The sequence below is a fragment of the Phyllobates terribilis genome, unplaced genomic scaffold (genome assembly GCF_046119375.1).
Source record: "Phyllobates terribilis strain yellow unplaced genomic scaffold, ASM4611937v1 Scaffold_3__8_contigs__length_932513732, whole genome shotgun sequence".
Taxonomy (NCBI): domain Eukaryota; kingdom Metazoa; phylum Chordata; class Amphibia; order Anura; family Dendrobatidae; genus Phyllobates; species Phyllobates terribilis.
Window position 1 is genome coordinate 713520099 of NW_027362763.1, and position 17234 is coordinate 713537332.

General features: G+C 42.5%; 1 protein-coding gene across 5 annotated transcripts in view; it reads left to right on the plus strand.

Annotated features, from left to right (window-relative positions):
• Window positions 1–17234, plus strand: part of EML4 (EMAP like 4) — a 123225-nt gene that overhangs the window by 372 nt on the left and 105619 nt on the right. For 4 of the 5 annotated variants that reach the window (XM_073672021.1, XM_073672022.1, XM_073672026.1 and 1 more), the window contains exon 1: window positions 8366–8564. The exons of the other annotated variant lie outside the window; for it this stretch is intronic. In XM_073672021.1, coding sequence (XP_073528122.1) covers window positions 8381–8564 — 184 coding nt within the window. In that variant the 5' untranslated portion in view covers window positions 8366–8380. Of the gene's footprint in view, window positions 1–8365; window positions 8565–17234 lie in introns of those variants that run through there. 5 annotated transcript variants of the gene reach the window in all.

Sequence of the window (17234 nt, forward strand, 5' to 3'; positions counted from 1 at the left end):
CTGTGTGTGTGTGTGTGTGTGGGGGGGGGCCCATTATCCTGTGGGGGGGGGCATTATCCTGTGTGTGGGGGGGGGGCCCATTATCCTGTGGGGGGGGGCATTATCCTGTGTGTGTGGGGGGGGGCCCATTATCCTGTGTGTGTGTGTGTGGGGGGGGCCCATTATCCTGTGTGTGTGTGTGTGTGGGGGGCCATTATCCTGTGTGTGTGTGTGTGTGGGGGGGGCCATTATCCTGTGTGTGTGTGTGTGGGGGGGGCCATTATCCTGTGTGTGTGTGTGTGGGGGGAGCCATTATCCTGTGTGTGTGTGTGTGGGGGGAGCCATTATCCTGTGTGTGTGTGTGTGGGGGGGGCCATTATCCTGTGTGTGTGTGTGTGGGGGGGCCATTATCCTGTGTGTGTGTGGGGGGGCCCATTATCCTGTGTGTGTGTGGGGGGGCCCATTATCCTGTGTGTGTGTGGGGGGCCCATTATCCTGTGTGTGGGGGGGCCCATTATCCTGTGTGTGGGGGGGCCCATTATCCTGTGTGTGGGGGGGGGGGGGCATTATCCTGTGTGTGTGTGGGGGGGGCCATTATCCTGTGTGTGTGGGGGGCCCATTATCCTGTGTGTGTGTGTGTGGGGGGGGCCCATTATCCTGTGTGTGTGTGGGGGGGGGGGGGCCCATTATCCTGTGTGTGTGTGTGGGGGGGGGCCCATTATCCTGTGTGTGTGTGTGTGGGGGGCCATTATCCTGTGTGTGTGGGGGGGGGGGCATTATCCTGTGGGGGGGGCGCGCTGTGTGTGGGGGGGCCATTATCCTGTGTGGGGGGTGCACCTGGTGGCGTGACTAGGGGGGAGCTGCTTCTCTCCTCCAGTTCCCCTGACTGTCCTACAGATATATCAGCTGCGGCTTGAGTTCAGGGCAGGCAAACCATTGGACAACATGGGAAGCAATAGATGCTGGGAAGTTGGGGAAATGAAGTCACTGTACATACAGTGCTAGCAGAATGCTGGTGAAGAGGAATCACCCAACTCAAAAAAGGCAAATTACAGAACACAAGAACTGGGACACCTACTGCAGATATTAGACTGTTTGGTGCACCAAAAGCAGATTTAGCTTGTTGTGGGGGTGAGGACAGCAAGACCATGAGGCAGATAGTTTAGGGATGTAATGCACTGAGAATCTGATAGCCGGTAACATGACTATGTATGATGTGGAGACCTCTGATCTTAAGAAGTCTGGTGGTCGGTAGCCCCTGCATTGTAGCCATAGCTGAATGATGACTGTAGGGTCTTGGCCTGGACCTGGAGATGACTGAGCCCTTAGTGCAGTGCTATGTTGTGAATGTGGTTTCTTGCATTCATTCCCAGCCGCATTATTGGGCCATTAAACCTAAAGGTATGTTTTATATTACGTTACAGAGCAGTTATAACCAGTCAGCAGTGGTTTGATGTAGAGCTTTCATTCTGAGTATACAATATATTCAGGCTTGGTATGGCAATTACCCCAATTATATCCATTATCCTGTGTCAGGGGTATCGGTAACACATGGACCGGTGGGGGCTGGTAGGTGACGATTGGCTGGAGACGCACTATATGACAGGACCGATTGTATGAGGTTGCGTTCCTATAGATTTACTGTAATATCCTCAACCCTTTCATTGCCGCAGTGTGTAGGTGGCACCTTGGTTTCCGTAAGAGTATAGATTACTAGCCAACACTAAACATGGCTCCTTCTCGCAAGATCAACCGATCAGCTTTCATTAAGGTGTTTTGTCATGTGGAAACAGTTTTAATGAGCTTTCTCGCTACAATTTTATTCCTTTCTGCACACTGAAACTGTGGTTGGCGCAACGTCAATGCTGCGGGACCAATGGGAACCACCAGGTACCAGCCCTGGAGTGGCAAGGTCTGAAGGTTATAACCTGTCTAGCTCTATAGTCAGGTTTTTTATTTTTTTTTTATTTTTTAGAATTTTGGCCAGCTCCTTTAAATTACCAGTACTTTTTAATTGTTGTGCAATCCACAGGAAAGGTGATTAATTGTGGATCGTGGTGGGGGTCTGATCGGTCTCGAGCACGGAGATCTGTACCACACTGTCGGAGTTGAGTGGTGGCCATGCAATGCTCTCCACCGCTCCATTTAATCTAAATGGGGCTGGCATAAAAAAATATGTACGGTAGCTTTTTCCTGCAGTCCCATTAAGTGTGAAAGGAGCGCAGGGATTTCTGACTGTTGTACAAACTGAACATAAGGTTAAAATTATGATCACAATGTACAAAACCCACTGCCGAACCTACTTAGTGGGTCCTTAATCGAAAGGATGCAGAGACCACCGCCGAAGCAAAACGGCACCAGCAAGGGGAGGGACCCAGGTTCCCCTCATCACCCATTCTTAAAGGCAAAGCATCCATAGCTCCAGGTCGCACCACAGCAACGATGGCTGCCACCAACACCAATTGAAAGGCTAAAAAAAACCCCTCACCTTCCACAAGTTCTCAATCAAAAAGCTGACACCAAAATACAAGAAAGCCCTCTAAATGTACCAATTTTCTGCAGCGGCATCAACCTTTGCGGTGGCCTTATTACATCCACTGCAGTTTTTATTGAGTTATTATTGGGTTGTGTGTGGTTTCATAAATTGCACATGAATTGCTCTACTTTACTCAGACTGACATAAGATACGGCAGTTTTATCAAATTCAGGCCAGGTCATTTTCCATGGGCTGCAGAAATGACTTCACAATGTATAAGATTTGCTCCCAGGCTTTTAGGACTCGTTGACCCCATGGAAAACGCAGTGTTACAGGGTAAGAGGCGAAGAAGGTGCATTATGGGACCAATGAAATCAAGGACTGTCTTACTGATGGGTGTATTTAGTGAGGTTTGATGTAGAAACCTTTCCTTGTCCATATACTTGTACATATGCCCATCTGGTGGCTCTTGCTTGCTCCCCGTGTTATCCTAGAGCTAGGTCAGTGTCGTAGCCTTTCTATTAGGGGGAAGAAAAAAAGATATTGAGTTACAGAATTCCTCCTGTGGAAAAAGCGTACAGATGCTCTCTGAATAGTTCCAGATGGAGCGAATGGTTCTACTTTCCCCTTTTTTTATTTTCATGGATTGAATTCCCTTACTTAAAGAAACACAATTTTTTAATCATCATCCATCCATTTTATTTCCAAAAAAAAAAAAAGTAACCTTGTTCCATTCTGGGCGGCTATTCGGACTTAAAGGGGTTGTACAGGACTTTGATATTGGTGGCTTATCCTAGGATAGGTCAGTGGGGGTCCAACATCCGGCATCCTCATCAGTCGGCTGTAAACAGGTCCCACATTGGCAGGTAAATAAACAGTGTATGTAGTCGGAACGCAACGAGTTTTGGTCCTGTAGCTCAGCTTCCATTAAAGTGAATGGACCAGAGAATGTCTGAAACCGTGTACAGAGCTGTGGTGTTTCCTAAGGGCTGGTCATCCATAGCAAATTCCTGGAAAAGAAACCCTTTAAAAAACGTAATGTGATGAACGACGCTATTGGGAATCAGCCACAGGCAAATCTTCTAAGCATACATGGGTATCATTCACCTATAGGCTAATACTGTCGTTTTTTTTTTTTTTTTTTACTGGATCCTGTAAAACGGGTTGGCATAATCTGCTACAAGCATCCATATTTCATCATGGACAATATGTACGAGTATAAAGTGCAAAAAAAATAATAAAAAAAATGGAGGCCATAAGCACGCCCTTTTTGTCTGTTTACCCATTGGGTCCCTTTTAGATGTGCCAATTTTGACCCTTTAGTGAGTGTTAATTGCCTATATACAAGTCAATTTGCTGTCGTTTACTTATCTATTGACAAAAACTGTGAAGGATTATTAATACGATCGCGTACGCTGTTGGGATTCTTATGTGTCGCGAGAGAGCTGTCCCGTGACGGCAAGTATGCATACTTCGGGTTACATTCCGACTAGACGGGTCATGCCCTGCTCAATTTACTTGCATTGAGCAAGGCTGTGCACTTCTAGTTGGCATGTGACCGTATGTATATCTCATACTTGCAGTCAGGCACCCGCCCACTCCCAGCACTGGTGAATCCTGACAGCACACATGCTGCGCGCTGTGAGGATTCACAAGTCTGCTCTCGCATAGTGACTTCAGACTTGGAACCCTGGCCTGGACAACCCTCTTAAAGATTTGGCCATATTTGAAGAATAAGATTAAAAAATGTTGGAAGTGGCTACCAGCAGTGCAAGAACTTGACCAGGTTTAATGATGTATTAGCCGTTCTCCTCAATTGCCACAAATACTTAACCATCATAGATCATCTCTCGTAATCGGTATTTTGGATGGAATAACGAGACCAGTCCATGACTAGATGAATCAATCTATATTCACAGTGGAGCAGTAGCTGACAACTTGCATGGAGCTACAACTTGGCCTAACCTTTAATTTTCTGATTGGATTCTTTCCAACTGCAGTAAGACGGTAATTATTTGTTTTAACAATTATGAGTCACCAGTGTAGAAATAAGAAAATCGTACCTGTCTGAAGCCACCACTTGAGTTCAAGAGGGCCACTGCCAAGATCTGATTTTGATATACTTTTCTGAAAGCTCTGGTGTATAGAAAGTTTTTGAGGTCGAGACAAGGTTCCATGGGATTAGGACTTTGTAGTTCCTTCAAAGCTTTTCGGTGCCCACTATATGCATGCACACAATTTGCAGTCAGAGGCCAGAAGGTGCAGAATCTTGTTGATGGACTCCTTCAGAAGTCGATTTAAGAACTGTGATGCCCAGACTGACCTATAGGTCTACTGACTCGAACTCACAGCCTCATATGTCTATGAACCTGTGAGTTCTGGTCAGGGGACCTGTGATCAGTCCTGGCATCACTGCCTGTATAGTCTGTATATGAAATCTAGCCTTAGAAAAAGGACTGCCATAAATCCTTTGGATTCAGAAGTGCAGAGAAATGTGACTCCTCTTGACCGTACAGTACCTTTCTGAATTCGCTAGAAGTTACAATTGCCTTCCTTACTACTGGGGGACATGCATGATGGTCACAAATCGCTTCTCCCCCTTCCCTTCTTCATACACTCAGACTAACGTTGCCATATTATATACGGTAATACTTGCATGAATCCATGCTGATGCTGCTGTAATCACATGGCTCTAAAGGATAAAAAAAATTTCCTCTAGCGCCTCATAGTTTTAACCCAAACAAGAAATTGCTAGCCAACACTTATTGTAGCTGTAAGGCTATGTTCACACGTGTGTTTTTTTTTTTTTTTTGCTGCAAAACCGTATCTCTTGGCAGGAAAGAAGCTGCGTCATAAACACAGGTTTTGGTGCATTTTTTTATGATCCCAAAGTTCAGCTTTGCTTCCACCAGAGAAGCAGGAACACAGGTCACCAATGCAAGATATATGTGAATCCATATTAACCAGAATTTCAAATGTAACAGTGGGGGGAGGTGAATTGTTCAGGAATAGTTTACCCAAGATACTGGCAGTGCATTGAGTTTGTAGGACACTATTTACTTTCTCACTATGGTCTGCCATTCAATGCACAGACATTGTTCAATTTCACCCTTTTCTGGGCCACAGGTATTGTTCAATCTCACACCTGGCTCAGCCAATTATTAATACACTGTACACATAACTAATTTAGTTACACTGTACTAATCCAAACTGCCATCTCAGGTGACCAAGACAAGATGGTAAAATCACAAAAAATGATACTGCTGTACTTGCTTTTTTTTTTTTTTTTTTTTTACTAAAAAGGCAGCAAAACCTGATGGCTATGGACACACTTTCAATGGGAAAGCGCTGAAAGTGACATGGTCTAGTCTGCAGAAAATACTGATCAAACAAAAACCAAGATGTGTGCAGGAGACTTCTGGAATCTCATAGACTTTCCTGGTACTGTAAAACGCAGCTGAAATTATGCATAAAAAATCATTAAAAAATGCTGAAAAAAGCGCAATGTGTGAACATAGCCTAAATCTCTCTCAAATTCTTATCAGTAGGGCGAAAGTAAAGGGCATTAGTAATTTAGGTCTCCTATTACCCTGCACTAAATGGAAAGAGTGAATTGTGAAGGCTGCAAAAACTTTGCAGGTTAGAGAATCTAACGGCATCAAGCAGATTGTAAATGGGCCTTTACACACTGAGCTTCGTCTTCTAACAGGTTTTAAGTGGATTACTGCACCTCTGTCCCCATGATTGACTTTTTCCATTTTTTTTTTTTTAAACCTAATTATTGTATCTTCCCTACAGAATGAAGGAGGCTAATAGAGGGTTAAGTATCACTTGGGAGTTCTGTTTGGCTGGCGTCCCGTAACAAGCATCAGTTTGTGTTTTTAGCAGATGTTACCTGTAAAATAAGAATACAAGGCCTCGGGGATCCCGTGTTGTTGTCTTCCATGATAGACGTAACGTAACAGGACTTCTTATGTGGCGCAGATAAGCGATCAGGATGATGGGCGTACAGGTGTGCCCTGCATGGAGGGACATGCCCGTACCCATCGCTGGGTGCTCCCCTTCAATGACTTCAGCTCCCATTTCAGCGTAGAATTATCCTCAGAATATTTTTACTATGTGTGTTTTTTTGTTTTTTTTTATGTATGACTTAACAAATTGAGGTTTAATTACCATTCCTTGGTCCTGCACTGCCTCTCCGCCATTGCTCTGGTCCCTGATCAGCTGCAGCAGTGACCTCCCGTCGACAGCGCAGCAGCCAATCACTGAGCTCAGCCGATGCAGACAGTACAAGCCCGTGATTGGCTGCAGCTCTTTGTTGATTACCTGCAGCAGTGATGTCACATACAGAGGCCAGGGAAATTGAGGAGAGAGAGCACTGGACCTGGTAAGGGTAAGTAAGGCTCAGTTTATTTTACACAACAGATTGCGGGCTAAAAAAAAATGTGAAAGGGGATAACCCCTTTAATAGATGTATTATGGATTGAGCGGGTCCCCTATTCAAGAATTTAACTTAATCAGGGTGGAATGTGGCTACAAAGAGAACCCATTGGGTCCCCCTGACGGCCTTTTACTTTAGAGGGAACTGTGTAATTCTCCATTTATCTTGCGGTGGCAATGTTGAGGAATTTAAAAACTTCTTTCTAGGTTTCCAGCTGATCGCTGGCGATCACCACATCTCAACATCCTGTGATCTGTTTATCGGTGTCACTTTTTTTTTTTTTTATAGCAAAAATAGTTGTCTAAAGAAGACTGCTCTTGTAAAGTAGGGTAGCATTTGAATGTCTGACTTTGGAGATTATCACTTGGCCTCTTTTTTTTTTTTAGGGGGTAGAGCCAATTACTTATGGTAAGTCTCTTATAGTATCGGAAGTGATGTCTTTCACAGGGCTGTGGAGTCGGTAAGCCAAACCTGCGACTCCGACTCCTCAATTTTACTTACTCCGACTCCACGACTCTAACTCCCACATATATTGCTTATATTTAAGTGAAAATTTTATTGTAGTACAGTGTGAACATCAGACATTTAATAATTTTTGATACAGTAATCAATATATTTAGATAGAACATAATATATATTTATTGGAATACAACTTTAGAACACAAAAAACTGTAATTGTAAATATGTAATATCAATATCTATCTATCTATCTGTCTCTATCACACTATGTAAGTGGCAAAAAACAGTTTTCAACAAAAACATACTAAACATTTGTGCAGTCTATGAATTTGTTCTAAAATAGAATTGCCTCCATCAGATCCTCCTTCATAGATGACCTCAAATCTGACCTAATAATTTTAAGGCTAGAGAACAACCTTTCTACACTAACTTGGGTTGGAGACAAAGCCGTAACCACATGGGCAACATCTCTAACAATTTCTTGTATAAAGGAATTGCCTCATGCACAGTCAGTTTTGATGAACGGTTGAATTTTTCTATTTCTTTGAGAGCATGTGAAACATTTTGCTGAAATATGGTCAATCTGCTTGCTATAGGAGACGGAGTGAAATCTTTTTCCTTGTGGCAACGTTTTGCCTGCTCCATGTCTTCCAAATACTTGTCAATGTCAAACTCCTCATTTGATGAGGATGAAGATATGGCAGCAGTAGCACTGTCAGCACCCAAGTTCTCTTGCGCCTGGCAGTCCTCCTGTAGGCCACTCATCCTAACTGCTACTTCAGTCAGAGCTTCATTCTTTTTGGTACAGATAAGATATGGGTAGACAGATATGGATAAATGGATGGATAGTCATAGAGGGATGGATGGATAGATGAATACATGGAGGGATAGATAGTGTGATAGACAGATGACCGCTACAGACAGCAAATAGTACATTGCACATATCGCACGTATAGTTCACACATTGTACAGAGAGCACATAATAATCACCTACAATATTAGCATTAGTTACCTTCCTATGACAGATGAGCAGTAGTACTTTCACTTTCTCACTTCCTCCAGCTCGGGGTTCAGGAATCGGATCCTGTGCAGGGCAGGCATCCCTCCCCCTCCTCTCTCTGGTGAAGACGGCAGAAGACAGGACAGAGGAAGGGAGATTGCCCCATGCAGTCTGGAGCCAGTGCAGGACGGGAGCACTGCAGCATACAAGTGAGTTTTGATATGTGCGTGCCCCTGCTTCTAGGGGGGGGGCAGCTGCCCTCGCTGGCTATGGCCATGATTCACACAGTGTTTTTGTGGATCCGTTTTTTTGCAGTAAAATGCAGTGACTCTGGGCATCCCAGGAAAGTCAATAGGTTTCAAGATATGACATTCAGTGAGGCTTATAAGCACTAGTGCCTGTTTACTTTTCTACTTCCAGAATCCTTTAGCTGGGACGTCCTGCACACTCGGACTGATGAATGTCACAGCTTGCACCGCTGCAATATTACCGAGCAGTCAATGGGAATACAATGTCCTCAGATTGTGGGCCAAAGAAACAGCCGCGTATGAATAAAATAAAAACCTGCCTTAGTTGCTTAAAAAAACAAAAAACCTTGAAGTACTTTGGACTAGACGGCAATGTAATATTTCAAGAGGTCTCATCTTCTTAAATGGGGAAACTTTGCAAAGTGCTTGTGAAAGCAAGCAAATTTGCAGTTTACCCCTTATTAAAAGGAAAAAAATTAATTCTCTCCATTCTCTGGATAGGAGAGATCTTTAACTGTTTACTGCTGTTTGCCTAGGATACCGGCCAACTCTGCAGTCTATCGGCAGTGGCCAGTCTCTTAGGAAAGGGGCGCAGCGCTTACAAGCTCTTAGCAATACCACTTGCAAGTGCTGTTCTGAAACTGGCTGGATCTGGCCAGCTTTCAGGGTCCTTGCGATGTTTCAGAGGTAAAGTTACCTCTGTTTGCAACACCAGCAGCGCAACCATACCACCGGTCTGAACGGTCAATCTTCAGGAACGTATCCACCCCCAGCAAGCAGGAAGCCGGTAGGCAGGGGAGCTGTGTGTTTCCGAAGACAAAAGATTTAAGTTTTTTTTAAGTGGAAGAGGCCACACCAGTTTATCAATACTTGTGAGTAGTCACATCAATTGTACTCTTTAAATCACATTGATTTATATCTTCTTAAAGGGGATTTTACCTTTTCCTGATCTGTGGGATTCATACTTATGTCCCCAACTAGTTCTTGGAATGAAAAAGCTCCAGAACCAGGTTTAAAGGTTTGTTCCATGGGTATCGGTGGAGGTCACTGATTCAGTAGATAAGTTAGTTTATATAGACCGGGATACCCCTTTTAAATTGCAATTACTGTCACAACCAATGGACAAGAGTTGGTGCTATTCCTTAAAGACACATTTATCTTTAATTATCAATTCCCTGTAAGACAACTGGAGAACTTTCCCCCATCTCATCATGAATTCATTATACCGTCGACACTTCCGGTAAATGATGGAAGATTATGCCGTCTTCTAGGATTGTTTTTCCGAATCAGATCTTTTAATATTGTTCTGGCATTTTATAAGACAACGAACAGTCCCTCACTTTGCCTGAAGGAATACTTTCACATTTTCTTTCCGCGCTTCGGAAAGTGCGAGGGTTTAATGTCAGTGTGACATTCCTGATGAAGCATGTGAAGCGCTGGGAATAGCATGTCCAGCATCCATCAAGGGGATGAAATACACAATATTGGATTGTCCTGCTTTTCCAGAGCTTGTGCCTCCTATAATGACCATGGAGAAGAGTCCTGATAGAATATCCTATATCCTCACCTCAAAAGACTGCTGCTGCCCGTCCCCCCAGCCAGTGTAAGATAATTGCGGACATCTCTCTTTAGGGGCACAGAGCCTCAAACACATGGTTCACGTTCTTGCCTTTTAAGTCTTTGAGAGAAAGCAGATGTGGATCTAACTTGTTTACGGAAGAACTTTAATAAAAAGTCATCTCCTTTTATTCTCCAGAATATTAAACTAAAGGAAAAAAAAAAAACTAATGCTGTTCTCAGCATAAGTGCGGCAGTTACTCTGTGGGGTGTTGCTATAGGAAGTTTAGGGCTAGCAGTTGCACCTGGTTTCTGGCCCCTGTGCCAGATAATACCCCCCGATATTGTAATTTGCTGAGTTCTCAATAGGGAGAGAAGAATATGCTGACCGGCAGGCCGCCCTGACCGGCAGGTTGCCCTGACCGGCAGGCCGCCCTTGAGAATTGTTAGATCAGACTTATTGAAATCCAGCATGCCCACCCTTTCTTGGCCCCTGGTATGTGCGGTCGGGAGGTTATGGACTAACCCTAGGATAGATCATCAACATATGATCTCTGGACGTCTGAACCATTGCACCCCCAGCGATCAGATCCTGGAGGACACTGCTCGGACACTCAGGTCCAGTGTCTGCTCCTGGGTACAGATAATCTCCTATTTTATTAATAAACTTTCTTTGTTTTATCGCTCTTTTCATTTTCTTTATTAAAGTGATCTTCTCTACTTTGTGTTGAAAATTCATAATACATAATAAAGCTGGTTAATCCTGCAGCTTTGAAATCCAGTATCTCTCTGGTTCATTTTAATCCCTTAATGCATATTCTGTATCCTTAAATTGGATGGAGACCGTCCCTTCACATGACTAAAGTCCACAACATAAACAAGTGTGTATATAAATGTTTGACTTTGTACTGTTGAATTCCATAAAACCGGCGGCGTGTGATTTAGCGAATAAAAGTTTTCGGACAAACCGGTTTGTTTTCAGCTGCAGCATGAGCTTTTAGAACATTGGACTTCTCTCATATTGCACCAGTTTTCTGGAATGCGCTACTCCAGACAATCCAGTTAATTCCTAGTATCCACTGTTTCAAGCGTACCCTAAAAACACATTTCCTTAGACTATATTATATTATATTGTCTCGTGACTGGTTCATGCAGCGTTATTTGAATGCCCCTATTTATTATACGAATGGCTGGACCTTACACGACAAGCACTTTTTTACCTTTTTGTGTCGCTCCTATTATCTCTCAATTATAAGCTTGCGAGTCCCCTCTGAATTGCTGTAAACAATAGGGGAATGGCACAATGCAGAATTCTAACAAATCTAAGCCGTCCCTATTTATTTTACTCCATAATTTTACAGGAATTGTAACCTAGAAATCAAGGATTCAATTAAACAAAAATTAATGGGGGATTTTATTATAGTCTTGTACGGCAGCTAAAAAAGTTGTAGAGCATGTAAAGTTGCAACTTTTTTTCCGCCACTGTTAATCGCGTGGTGGCTCCCCTGAGTGACACGGAGATCATTTTAAATTTAATCAAAGGAAATCAATACAAAATTGGATCAGAGAAAGAAAAGATCAAGGGAGGGATTGCTAAAATAGCTATTTTTTGAAAAAGGGAAAAAATTAAAAAGCAAAATAACACGCTCATCAATAAAAAGAAAACTAAATATTGAAAAAGATAAAATATTGTACATGTATATTAGTGATGGGGATCATCCATATTTAGGTCACCTTGACGTTGTTGGGTAGCTTTTGTGCTCTTTGATCAAAAAAACGCTAACCAAGTACCTTATGTTTTTAACGTTTGCACAAATAGTGGCGTTTATGTATTCGTTAATCGCAGTGTGCTGACACTTTGGGCAACCAGTGCAATGACAGGAACAGGATGGGAGCCATTGGTGTAGTGGCTGGACATAAATGTGACCCTGGCTGCTGCATTCAGTATAGATTGGCGAGGGGAGAGTTTAGTAGTCAAGAGGCCAATTAATATCGTTACAATAATCCAGGCGAAAATGAATTAGAGTTTTTGCAGTGTCAAATGAAGAGAAAAAACTGGATTCTCAAGATGTTTGAGGTGCAGGTGACATGAGTGAGTGAATATAAAGAGACCTCCTACTCCAGTTCATACTGAAGCAAGATTTGTGGCGTAGCGAACGCCGCCGCTTGTCATGAATATTACGAGTGGCGGTCACCACGCCTCTATCCTACCCTGAGCTCTTTTTTTTACACCAAATTATTGGCGTAAAAAGCTTTGATGAATCAGGCCCATGGAATTTACTAAATCAAATATTCCTTTTCAGATAGAGGGAGGACATGATGTTAGTCTGCTGGAGAGGTGTAGAATTGTAATTGTTTTCTGAATAATCTGATGGTATCTGAAGTTCTGCAGTGAAAGTATGTGTATTATATATTGGACCAGTTTTTCAGGTATTTGGACTTGACATGCCAGTGAAAGGTAATGTTTTTCAAAGAGTAAAAATAGTGTGAAGTGTTGTAAAGATATTCCATGTGCAGTGTTATCTGATTTTAGTAGTAGAGTTCACCCCCAGTCTCTCACAAAGCTGCCTCTGTGCCTATTTCTGATTACTTTTGCCTTCCGATCTCTAAAACTAACCGTACACTGGAGGGAAAAGTTAGCTGAACTGCCCCATATCAACTGGGTCTGCCAACTATTTTTCAAGCTTGGACTTTACCCACCCCACAATCCTACATAAGAAATTGGAGAAAAAGAATGATTGGGCATGTTGACTTTTAACATGCCCAATCCTTTCTTGATGAGTAAGATAAGCTGGTGCCAGAAACCTATTTTGATAGCTGCTTTTTCCCCAGTTATTGATATCAACAATAAAGAGTTCTTTTGTATTGGAGAGTGCCCGAATATCTGCCTAATTGAGTCCCTGGGGTGGTTCTTTTAGAGCCATGTAGCTGGGGTGCATAAATACTGAATTTGTTCACTTTTTTTGTCTCTTTTGGATAGATTCACTTACTGATTTACTGCAGATTTTCTGCAGTAATCAGTGGTGTTCCTATGATCGGACACCCAACAGATAGGGCTTATTCAGACATCAGTTTTTGTTTTTTTGTGCGAGTTCTAGCTCTGCTTTTTACAAAGAACTTGTACCTGTTATAGTCTGTGGAGCTGTTCACATGTCTGTAATTTTGCTTAGTGAGACCTGTCCCATTTTTGATCCAAGACTGTGGTCAAATTCTCCCAAGTTAAAGTGTATTGGTCCTTAGGAAAAAAAAAAAAAGTGGCCAAGACTCTGATGCCACCCATGTGATGTCAGTTTTTCATGGACTGTTTATTATGAGAAGTTCGAGAAATCTTTATTTTTATTTCAACTGATGAAACTGATTGCAAAACATGGCCAGAGAATGAGAATAATCAGATGTCTGAACGAGCCCCAAGACTGCTCTATTTGTGTAGATCTTGTTCCAGCACATTTTAGCAATGCTTGTGTCCGTCTGCCGACAATTCCGGGAAGAAAAGGGGGGAGGCTCCTGCTGCAGCTGTCTATTACAGTTGTCTCATAGTGAAATACAGGATTTTGAGGGCACAAATTATTTCAAAATAAAGGAGGAGACTAAGGTTGGAATTATCATTATTTCTTGGGTACTTTTTATATTTAGTGTATTCCGTTTTTTTTTTAGCATGGGAGAGAACGAGTTTTGGCAAAGGGATGTGCCTGTAAGATCGTTTTGTTTTTCTCCTTTTGGACACTCTGTAGTGGCGGAGAGCTCCTTCTAACCCATACAAGTCAAACTCTGGCCCACAGAGTGGTTTTATTTTGCCTGTGACACCAGAACCACCACCCCTACTTGGGGCCCATTATTCTGTATGGAGGACTATGGGGGGGCCTGTTATTCTGTATGGAGGGGGGCCCGTTATTCTGTATGGAGGACTATGGGGGGGCCCATTATTCTGTATACTGGTCGGCCCACAACTTTGTCCAAGTTTTTCATTTTAGCCCCCTGTGTTTGCGTTTGACATCCTTGTAAATCTAACCCGCTATTTTAAACTCTTTCCAATGTTAAGTGAGCAATCTTCACAATGACCTTTTGCTGTCCTTTGGCATTGCTCTTCTATGGCTTTCTCTTATTTTGGAAATCGAGTCCATAGAAAGTTGTCATCTTCTGACTTACATCATTGAAAATGTTGGCGCTGTCACGTTTTTTTTTTTCTTTTGTAGTAGTCTGGTTCTTCTGAGGTGGGCAGTTATTGACTCGTGGTCTCTTGAGCTCTTAGGATGATTACTAAAGTGTCTACACCAATGAGTAACATGGAGATTCACGTTGACTTGACAAGCCAAGTCTTGGTTTGGAAGTTCACCAAAGTGTTGGTTGAAGATGGGGGAGGGGGGGAATAACTTTTTTTTTTTTGTGGCTGGAATGAGACAAAGTAACTGAAGGAAACAACATTTTCAAGTGATTTGGAGGCACATCAGGCTATCAGGATGAAGGCCAACAATAAACCGGCTCCTGCTATTGGCAGGAGACTTTGGGCCAAACTGCAAATATTCCATCGCTAATTCACTTTAGCTTTTGAAACTCTATAATTGTGAGACTCTGATAAAGGGGAATAGGCAATCCCATAGCTCCAACCGTGTAGGTCCAGCTTCAGTACGATCAGTTTTCAGGGCCAAACGCTTCGTAAGGAGGGTTTTACAGGTTTAGCAATTATTTGTAAAATGAAAAGTTGTGCCATGTTTTTCTTAAAGTTCCCTTCTTGCTGTCATGGAATTTGAGCCTCTTATTTACTCCCCAGTGCGTATTAAAGGGATTGCCTACTACTCGGACAACCCCTTCTGAATCAGTTTCCCTCACAGTAAAAAAACACCTCCGGTGCTGATGCTGTTCAAGTGGTGTCGGCACTGTCTTTCCCAGGGATTGCATGACATTGTCACACAATCCCTGCGGCCAATCTGCTCTGGTATCCCTTTCCTCTCCTTTGTACAAATCAAGACAACTGAAGGAAGTGAAAGCTGTTGCTGCTGCCCTCTCACTGGATGTCGATTACGTCCGTAGGAGAAAAGAGTTAAGCCACTGCTGATTATGTCACGTAAGCCCCTAGAGAACTGATGCCGTCATCGAAGGGGAGTAGAAGTGATATTTTGCTGGAGGAAAGCATGGTTATACAGAAGGGGTTGTCTGAGTAGTCAACAACCCCTTTAATCTATCTTTTGGTCTTGTAATGGACACATGGGGCACACGTCGTATAACTAAAACAGATTTTTTTTTTTTTAGTTATTCAACGCTCCTACTAAATCACCGCTAGCAAGGATTTTGAAAGCATATATCTCAAATATCAGAGGGGAAACATATCTCCCACTAAAAACACTGCATTAAAAGAAGACAGAATACAGAAAATGTCCAAAAAAAATCCATTCTTTCCCTTTCTATTAAAACTGAGAAATCTAACCGAATCATGTCATCTCTGACCTATCCTTCCTCTCTGGCTGTAAGACAACTGGCTGCAGCAGGAGCTTCTCCCCTCTCTCCAAAGATAACTAATAATAATCTATTAATATTAGGTTTTCCATGCATTTAATCCAATGGCTGATTTGCAAAGAAATAGTCCATGTGTTTTTATTAAACATTAGTAGTGAAAATCCAGCAGTACTTAGGTTATATCCCCATTACATAAGGGCCACGGTAAACTTCATCTCTCTAATACAGCCATTGTTAGTACAGCGACGTGTTCACAAACTATTTTCTTCCTTTTCTGCATTTTAATGTGTACAAAACTCCTATCACATCATCAAAATTCTTTACCTTCGTCTGGCACGGCTCGCTGGGCTTTACGGAGGTAATCCTCTCTGGCTGCGGCTTGTGCAGGATTCCTGAGTCAGGGTTTGCCTTTATGTTACACTCTCTGGCTGTATTATGTGGCCCCATTAGATGATTATTAGTGTTTTTTTTTTTTTTCATAGGTCGTCGAGTCTTCTAGGACTTGTTTTATAGCTGGAGTGTTTTGTTTTCTTGGAGTAAGAAGGAGTAAAAAAAAATTAGTTCTACTACTTGTCTGAAAATATTGGCTTTCGTGGTGATTGTCTGCTGGTGCCAAATATAACACTATCGCAAACTACTGGATGGGATTTCTGGCTGCGGAGAACTGTGACAGTAGAGATTTAACACTAGATATGGAATGTCAGGATATTTGCTAATCTGCCTATTGTGGGCCACACCTAATGTTTTCTTACATCCCACCGCCTGGATTGTCGCAGACGCTCTGGACTTTTATGTGACAAAAGCAGCCGTCCATTATATTCAGTCACTTATACAATTTTTATGTTAAAATGAATTTAACAGCATCTTCTGAAAGATTCGCTTTAAGGTTTTTATTTTTAAATTCCCATATCACAATCTAAAAATATTAATTATGAAAAGTTGCAATATTCACACTTGGGCTACTAGGCCTTGTACTAGACTCTCGCTTCATGTTTTATATAAAGACTTTCCAGCAATCTCCATATCATATCAGACCGTATTACAATGATGGATAACCACACTGTATACAGTAAAAAACACATGTTCCACTAATCACAATAGATGTCACAGCTCGCCTCCTCCTCATGTCTGCGACTGACACCTCTATACAGTAGATAACACAGGATCCACCATTCACAATAGGTGATGTCACAGCTCGCCTCCTCCCCCTCCTGTGGCTCAGAGCATGCTCAGATGACTCTTCTGTGCAAGCAAATGGGGGTCTGTGCCAGTCTGTTGCTGCCATTAGTCTATCTGAGTAACAGGAAGTAAGTCTTATATTACGCCTAGTGGCCAGTGGGAAAATTGCAGTTTTTTTAAAATAGTGGTATGAAAAAAAAAACTAAACCTAAAAAAAGTGTTTTCTGGTGGCACATTCCATTTAAGAGATTTCTGTAAATTAAAAAAAAGGAAACCTTGGTAAGTGGTGGACTCTTACTCATTCAATGAATCATTGTTCCTTTGCTCTTGCCCATCTGCAGTGGTGGACCAGCCGAGAGGGGGCTGATGTTGAGAGTTTGGGTTATCAGGTAAATAGTACTTTTGAGAACACACCAAAGGCGTCATACGTTTTAAATTCACCTG